Source organism: Mchenga conophoros, linkage group LG10 (genome assembly GCF_057382185.1).
Source record: "Mchenga conophoros isolate Kocher_MC1m ecotype Shallow Benthic linkage group LG10, M_conophoros_male_GT1.1, whole genome shotgun sequence".
Classification (NCBI taxonomy): domain Eukaryota; kingdom Metazoa; phylum Chordata; class Actinopteri; order Cichliformes; family Cichlidae; genus Mchenga; species Mchenga conophoros.
In genome coordinates this window covers 27,313,591-27,322,683 of record NC_140535.1, presented here as the reverse complement: position 1 = coordinate 27,322,683, position 9,093 = coordinate 27,313,591, and the positions used below count along the sequence as shown (strand labels likewise).

At 38.6% G+C, this 9,093-nt stretch overlaps 1 protein-coding gene across 1 annotated transcript; it reads right to left on the bottom strand.

Annotated features, from left to right (window-relative positions):
• Window positions 1–899: 899 nt before the first annotated feature.
• Window positions 900–6,868, bottom strand: LOC146566088 (15-hydroxyprostaglandin dehydrogenase [NAD(+)]-like). The gene is made up of 7 exons (XM_085289636.1): window positions 6,689–6,868; window positions 5,210–5,333; window positions 4,636–4,742; window positions 4,324–4,420; window positions 4,134–4,210; window positions 1,257–1,414; window positions 900–1,113 (listed from the first exon to the last, which is right to left on the bottom strand). The coding sequence occupies exons 1-7, from the start codon at window positions 6,779–6,781 to the stop codon at window positions 981–983; spliced, it is 789 nt and encodes a 262-aa protein (XP_085145762.1). The 5' UTR covers window positions 6,782–6,868; the 3' UTR covers window positions 900–980.
• Between the last annotated feature and the right edge of the window lie 2,225 nt (window positions 6,869–9,093).

Genomic DNA, 9,093 nt, shown 5'->3' with positions numbered 1-9,093 from the left:
TAGTAGTTACTTAGCTTTTCATTATAATCCTTCTGTATTTTGACTTTTACACAGGAAGATTTTAAAAAAATAAATAAATAAATAATGGCAAACACACCTTTCATGTGACGTCAAAGAAAACATGATTCATCATAGCAGGCCACATACCAGCCCCCTGACTGGTCTGCGAATATGTAACCCCGCACACAACAATGTTGCATCATGATGCAGAAAATATTTCTTATAAATTTAAGAAAAATGTTAATAAGCACTTCCATACTAACTTGCACTGACGAAAGAAAAGTATCTAACATAACAACAAAAACATGGTTTGCTCTGCTTGCTATAGTGTGCCCTACACGTTTAAGGAAACAAAAAAAATCCACTATATTAATTAGAAATATGATTGTTACTGAAAAATGTTTAAAATTAGAAAATGAAATGTAAAATCCTCTGTGCTGCTTTATCGTGGGGCTAAACGTCACCTGTGATATGTTAAATGTTAAGAAATTTAGTGCAAAACATAACAGTTCTGTCCCACCTAAACAAATTGGTTACTTCTGTTAAACTATGGCTGACTGATCAGAAATGTGTCTTACCTGGTTTGCAGTTCTGTCCCAGTAAACACTAAATTGTCCAAATTACACAGACAACTTTTACATAAAGTACTTAAACACGTTGGGAACTATCTTGACTTTAAAATTCCTTACTTTTGATTCTAACCACTCTTCTTCTTCTACTGTCCTGTCTTTCTTACATCTTTCTCCATCTCAGAGTGAAGTTATCTCATACGAACCAGATTCATAAATGTGTAATCTAGCAGAGCAGGTGCAGTTTTGGTCTCCTAGATAACCTTTTTCTACTTTTGTCAGATTTCCAGTTGGTTACAGCAGTTTAAATAAAGACACAAGAAATTATGCTTGAAGGTTTTTGGTTTTTCTTTATTATTCACATATCTGTTACATACTTAAGGAATGATATCCGATGTCGACATGATGGTTTCAAGGTTTATCGGTGCTACTTAGTGATGGAAAAGGGACGTAACCTTTCATTTCTGTGCGCACCATGAAGGCCTCTCCATTTTTGGTCTCATCTGTCACCAGCTCAAGGATGCACTCTGCTACCTCAGGTGTACTGAATCAAAAAGGTACAGTGACATCAGTGAATATGCATGTACACATTATTATATCAAGTTATACAGATGGAGCAGAGAAACAAAATGTCGATGTTGTAAGGTTTATGACTGCTTTAACAAGAAACAGAAGAAAATTACTCACTTTAACACCCCAAGCTTTTCCACAAGCTGGTTGGCTACACCCTTCAGGTGAGCAAATTGTCCCAGTTTGTGTTTGATTGTCGTAAAAAGTTCGGTTCCAACAAAACTTGGACAAAGAGCGTTGACCCGTATTCCATAGTTTGATGCTGCAGAGGCAGCCTAGTTAAAAAAAAAAAAAAAAATTCACATAATTAGCCTTCTTGGTTTAAGTAAAGCATAGCACGGACATAAACATTAAGTTACTGTTTGTTTCTAATCGGAGGCATTAAAATGCAGGTTATATATATTTCTCAAGTGTTCGGAGATCAATAGATGACTATTTGGGCATTTTAAATTGGAAAAAAAACAGCAGTAGGTTGGAGTTACACATAGAGCGCATGTACATGTTGATTCATAACTCTGCACTGAATGAACATGAGCAGCAGATTTTTGGACAACCCATTGTTTTTGTCTCTAATACACCAACACAGTAGAGTTTAAACACAGCCTCCCACTTTCAGAGGCTCGAAAGTAGTAGGATAGAGTAACATTATTTTAAGTCTGAGGCTTGTTTTTAATACTTGAGTGAGAATCCACTGCAGTTAGTGACTACCGTATTTTCCGCACTATAAGGCGCACTTAAAATCCTCAAAAATGATGAGTATTTTGACCTCGAAATGATTTAACTGGCTTCTGGCAAACCCCAAGACATGTTGAGGGGGTGATTTAGCCATTTAAAGCAGCTGTGTTGGCTCAAGGACACATCTAAAACCTGCAGGAAACCGTCCCCTGAGGCCTGGAGTTTGACACCTGTTGCAGTAGATACATTGGCATCTTCATTAATATCACACTCAACTGACTGCGTTTCGTCTTCCCATTGCACTGATGGGTGGACAGTTCTCAGGTGCCTGTGCATGATATCCTTTTCATGCACACTCTACACTCTGCCTATGTATTGTCAGTAAAATTTAAATGGTTCCAGATTTTGCTTCTTTTCTTGGTGTCACTCATTTTCACTACTATAACTTTCTAATATGACAATGTTGAGCAGGAGGGAGAGAAAGAGAGCCAGGGGCAACAACAAGAGACAACATAATTTACACATAATTGTGTGTATAATTTTATATTGTTGTTGATAATATAGAATTATCAACTAAACAACCCGAAGAGCCGGTTGGGAGCCGAAAGAGCCAGTTCTCTAAAAAGAGCCAGAATTTCCATCGCTGTAATGTTGGCCTCCTTCACTTGTGTCAACATATAATTGGACGTCACATTGAGAGTTTGCAAGAAATGTTAAAATCCACTTTGTTGGTGTATAGAAGAAAAGCTCTTATTGTCCATACAGCTACAGATCAGATACTACACGACCATAGCATCTTTCAAAAACTGACATTTGTGGTCACTTTAATAATAAATGCATAACTGTGTTCTATCAGATGAATGACTCAACAACATAGCTTTCTGTAGGGGGGGGTAGTATCTTGAGGAAGGATTTCAAAATAAAATAATGACACTGCCTTGACAATTCCTGGTACAACTAATTTGCAATGACACTTTTTTTGTGTGGTTAGTCACTTATATGGTGATGGATGTCTTCATTTAGCTTATGCTTATTCTAATGAAGTACCATCTGGCAGCACACCAACACACCAGTGTACAACTGGTTTTACATATCACTAAATCAGCCAGTCTTCATAATATCACAGGAACACTCACAAAAAGTAGCTGTTATAAATGATTTCATTGCACATATCATAAATCTAATTTAATCTAATGTATTTTATTAAACCTACTGAACCAAGGCACTGCCATTTAATTCAATAGAAGAGGATAGCTTTATTGCCACTGAAAGCAGAACAAATAACAACAAATTAAGAGTGCAGCTTCTAATATCAGTTGTGTGTGTTTTATTCGATATCCTTGTTATCCAACAGAAAAAACAGTAATCATGGATAACTACTTTTCATTGTTGTTTACTAAGACACATTACACAATATCCTAATATGATAATAATGCACATTTTCTGAGAGGGCAAGTTGGTACTTGCCCTGCAAAAATGTAGCTTTGCAAGTACTACCAGTAAAGATTAGCTTGTAACTTTATCATCAGACCAGCAGCTTCTTAATGACTAAAGGAGCATTCACACATGCTGTCATGGTCCTGGGTGCTGGACCTTGAGTTTTTGCTAAATTTTAAATTCTTGTTTATTATTTGATGCTGTTTCATTCTTAGTTTGTTTTTTTGTTTATATCTGATTTTCAGCACAGTTTGTAGTTTGCATCCCCGAGTTAGTTGGACTTGACTAGTTCCAGCTGTTTCTTGTTACCCAGCTGTTTCAACTCATCAGTTATGCTCAGTTCTAAACAGTTATGTCCTTTTATTACATTTTTGCTAAGTTGCACTGTGTTTTGCCTGCTTTATGTGTTTCTTAGGTTTTGGTTCTAGTTTTTCTGAACTTTTGTAGGACTTTTTGTTTTGGGGGTTTTGTGTGTGCGTGTACAAGTATACGTCTCACCTCTTCTCAATTCTGCCTGATGATGCATACGAGTTGTGTCCATGTGTAGTTGAAGGCTGTTTAACTATCAACTATGCTGCGACAGAAACAACCACAACGCACAAGGCTAGCTACCTTCTCTAACTTAGATCATAAGAAACAGTGATTATTCACCACACCGATCAGATTTTTGATCAATTCCACCATTTTCACACAATGACAGGCCACACCAAAAAACACCCTGCACTTTCAGATGTTTTCATAATGTGATTACTTAATACAAAAAACTAAGGCAAAACTTGCATCACGCATGCATGTTCATAGAGACTGCTAGCTAGCATATCACAAGGCAAACAAATATCGTCTTGATGTTCTTGAACAATATCATGGGGAGTTCTTTCTTACCGCAACGGCTCGAGTAAATCCGATCACTCCGTGCTTGGTAGCCGTATAGACAGGACAGGTAAGAAGAGGGCCCAGACCTGTAGGACGGGTTGTATCAATCATTGTAAAAGATTAAAGTTTAAACCTGAATTTCATGACTTCTAACACTCTTGTCTGTGATCTCTCCAAGTTTCCATTAAACAGTATTTACCTGCCATAGATGCTATGTTGACGATGACCCCTCCTCCACCTCCATTCGTCTTGCGCATGTGCTCCAGCGCCAGGTAAGTCCCCCTAATAACACCCGCCTACAACACAAACTTTATATCTGGCGAAAATCTTTCAACTGTCTATGAACACTTGCCTGCATATAAAATGTTGTGAAATGAATAACAGGAATATTATTGTGACATTATTATGTCAGACCAATAACTGTCCTAGATGTCGCTCTGAAATCTTCAGCAATTAATCCCATTTGAGACAGAGCAAATCTAACACGTCTGTTGTGCTTTCAGCTTCTTACCAGGTTTATGGAGATCATATCCTGCCACTTCTCCTCATTCAAGATGCCGGCATTGTTGCACAAGATGTCGATTGCTCCAAAGGCTTCTGCAGCTTTCTGAAAGGCAGCTGAGAGAGTTTACAGGAGTCACTTAACTTTGCAAGAGTCACTTTACAACTATGCTGACCTTTCCCACCCACCTTTATATGAAACAAACAAGCCCAATTTAGCTGTTGTTGGATCCAAATCTTGCTGTGCTTTTCTCCTCTCCCTTGTACTCAGTTTTTTCAGACCTCACTGACCTTGTTCTACTCTCCCTTTTCATTGAATGTGGATTTTCAGCCGCAATCAAATGCCACTTGCATGACTCAAGACAAAATGTCCCCAAATTTTGGAAACTTCCTTTCATCTGGTGAACATCTGCCGCCTGGAACACATACTACGAAATCACAGCGCGTTTGATCAGTTTCATGTGTTTCGGCAGTTGTTTACTTCAGGATGAGCCAGGGACCCATTTACTTTAGCATTTCCAGCTGTTTCCCCCTTTTCGGTACCTCCACCTTTCACAATGTTTTTCCAGGTTTGTGTGCTTTACCTTTGAACTCCTCATCCGATTCAACATTGCAGCTCAGGAACAGGGCTCGGTCTGCTCCATACTCTTTATTCAGGTCTTTAACTATATTCTCTCCTTCAACTTTATTCACGTCCAGGACGGCAACCTATTGACAGGAAGGTTCAAGGACCAAGGTTCACATGCATAGTTATACAAGTATAACACACAGTGAAATGTAACCTGACACGTTCCTCGACTTATGCAAAAGGGAGGGGGAGAGAGAAAAAGGAAGTAGAAAGCAGAGTAGAAAGAAGTTGTCATCGAGCAGAAACGGGAGCTGGTATCATGTAAATATAATAATAACCACTGCAGCCAAGAAGAGTGCCTGAGAGCCCAGTTGTAAGTAAGCTATTAAGACTCGACTGTACACCGTGTTCCTGTTTTCCTCTGAAACAATAAGTTCCGTTGGAGCAGCCTTTCAACGCCTCTCTCTGTGTCTCATAAGCGAAGTTGACCCAGACAATAAAGTAAAGCTAGTTTTCGGCTACGAGCCCGACAAGGAACCCGATGTATTAGCCAGAGGTCCCTTTACTGTGGTTCGGAGCCTCTGACCTTCAGTAATAGTAATAAATCACACAGCAATAGTACATTCATGCAGTTGTAAAAAGCATGATAATATATTAAGTAATCCAAAGTATTCAGAATACGTTACTCTCATTGAGTAACGTAACGGAATACGTTACAGAATACATTTTGGGGCATGTATTCTGTAGTGGAATACATTTTAAAAGTAACCTTCCCAACACTGCATGTGTGTCACCTCTGAATGTGTGCCGTTTTATTTTCTCCATAAAACTCAATATTTTGCCCACTTTTCATCCACACCCAACCTTTACGAACTAAAAATACATAAACAACAACCACATAACAAATGCAGCGCTGACACAAAAACAGACACGGCAGGTAGATTTCCACATTTAATCTAAGACAAGGATTAAGATTAAACTTGGCAGCTTTGCAAGGTGTTTATTTTTTTTAAGTAAAGGGCACACCTACATGTTCAGACACCCCTAAATATACAGGCTCTTGCTGACTCCATCGCCAGCTGCTCTTTGCCCCACAGGCTGATTAAAATATTCTTGGTTGTGGGGCATGAACAACTAAAAACACAATATAAAAGAAAACAGCAACAAAAAAATGAAGAAAAAAAAACTTAAATAAAAAGAGAGACGTGTGCAACAAGTGAATTTCCACATTTAGTCATGGATTACATGCTGCTAGTCAAGTGTTACCAGTTAATGTGTCACAATTTGGCATGGTGTCAACAGCTTGGCAACTCTTCGACGGTTGTTTTGTAGTTGCTATTTTTTTCAACTAAAGGGTGCCGGTAAATGTAAATTAATATTTTCTACACCACTGTTTACAACAAGCGCACACATATAATCTCTCACTCACACACACACAGACACACACACACACACACACACACAAAAGAAATCCAAGTCCGAGCTTAATCTTTACCTTAGCACCGTTTTTCAGAAGAATCTCCGTTATCGCTTTCCCTATTCCCATCGCCGCTCCTGTCACTATCGCAGTTTTACCGTCCAGAGCCATTTCAGCTGTTTATTAAGAAGAGCCAGGAGGTGGTCAGCTTCCTTACACACGCAAAGAACTGAGAGAATGTTAAATAGAGAGAAATTGGTCGCTATTTAAACTGCCCATCTGTCGCCGCCCACCAGGAAGACGCGCGGGGCTTCAAACGTGTGGCAACCGTGCGGAGGTTGAGTGAGAGACTGGAGGCGGTCAGAGTGAGTAACTGGTAACTGCACAGTTAACGACCAGCCTATTCATCCCAACTGTGCAAAAACTCTTCTCGCGGTCATTTTTCGATGGTGCGTGCAGCAGGGGCGTAACGAGAGGGGGGTCGGGGTTTTACTGGAGAGTACAGTTATTTTACAACCCCCAATGCCACTGGATAAAACCAGTGATTAGTCATGTTACCAGACCACTGTGCGTGGTGTCATTACACTCTCAGGAGACAATTTAATGGAAGTATATTTTAAGTACTGTATGGCTTCATAATGCTTGAAGGGGTATTAGGGCCACATTAAGAAAAACAAATATTACTGACCATTTTGAGACCAATGTTGGTCAAGTTACTTGAAGGTAATCAGTAACTAATTACTTTCAAAAATAAGTAATCAGTAAACAGGATTACTTTTTCAGGAAGTAATCAGTAATTGGTTATTGATTACTTCCTGAAAAAAGTAATTCTGTTACTTTACTTATTTGAAAGTAATTAGTTACTGATTACCTTTTAAAACATAAATTACACCCTAAATAGGTAATAAAGCAATAGAACTTTCAACCCAATTCGACTTTTTCTGCATAATCCATCATATAAAATGTAATCAAATGAAAAAGTCTCTTTTTAAAACTTGTTTTATTAGTTTTAATCTTTTAACTTTATGCATCAAGCAAAGATTAAATTATATGCAACATTCTCTGACTGGAAGAAATTTGTTTAACATTTAAACCTATTTTCTGCATATTGCAGCATATAAAATAAAATATTTTTTTGTGTTTACACTCACTCTTTCAAATAGATGCACGTAAAACACAGCAGAAAATAAATAAAATCAAAGCGGTCCTGTTGCTCTATTTTCACCTGTATAGCAGGAGTGGGGCAGGCGGCGGTTTGCCCTGGTGCAGGTATGTCGCAGCGGTCAGTGTAAGGATATGGCAGTTTCACATTCCAGTGGCAGCATATTTGGTGCTTGCTCGGAAGTTTAGGGGGGTTTTTTGCTGTAAAAAGACGTTTTCTTCCCACGCAGTGAGCAGCGGACGCTAATGTTTTTGTCACTTTTTATGGAATCAAACTCAAAGTAAGGTCAGTACTTCCACGCTTTAAACGCTACACGCTCATACTCTCTCTCGCACTAGTATCCATTGTTGATCTGCACACAGCTGTTGCCACGAAAGTCGTACTCGTTTACGTCATTGTTATGAGACTCTCTGGCCAAAAAAAAAAAAAAAAAAAAAAAAATCACCGTTTTAGTAACGTAGTAACGCAGCGTGCTTATGGGAAAGCAACAGTAATCTAATTACCTTTTGCAATAGTAATCCCTTACTTTACTCGTTACTTGATAAAGTAATCGGATTACAAGTAACGCATTACTGCCCATCTCTGTTTGAGACTAAAGTCAAAATTTCAAGAATAAAGTCGTAATTCTAAGCGGCTGTATCCTCTACAAAACGCCTCGTATAGATGACTGAATTAAACAAACTGATCAGCTGTCCTGTGATACAACGTACATCCCCGATAACCTCGGCTCTGTTCACTACGCGCCATTTCATTTTGTACAAATCCACGCTTTGGAGTTTGTGTTTTTTTCCGTTTGACCAGATGCAGCTTTCCGCACCATCTTTTCAATGTCCTTATACGGCTCACCACACTGTGTTAATGTGCTAAAAGAGAGAGAGAGAAAAAAAAGGTGCTAAGAGAGAAACCATTTACTTCCTTGTTACTAAAACCGATTCTGAAGTACAAGTTCACTAAGTCGGAGGATATACCTACCATAGCAGTTTGTCTTGAAACAAAAAACTAATCAGTCGATTTTCTCAAAATAGATTTTCAACTTTATTCTCAAAATGATTAATAATTGTATTTTTTTTTATTAATTAATGTATTTATTTTAATGTAGGCCTAAAACTCCATCATAGGGGTGTGCTCAGAGGGGGGTCATGGGTGACACCAATTTCCCTGAAATGACTGCTCCAGCATCACAGTCCCTGGAGAGGAGTACTGTTAATTTTACCACCCCCAATATAACTGGATAATACACATGGATAGGGCCAGTGATTAGTCATGTTACCAGAATACTGTGCCTTGTGTCATTGCACTCCCAGGAGACAATTAAATGTAA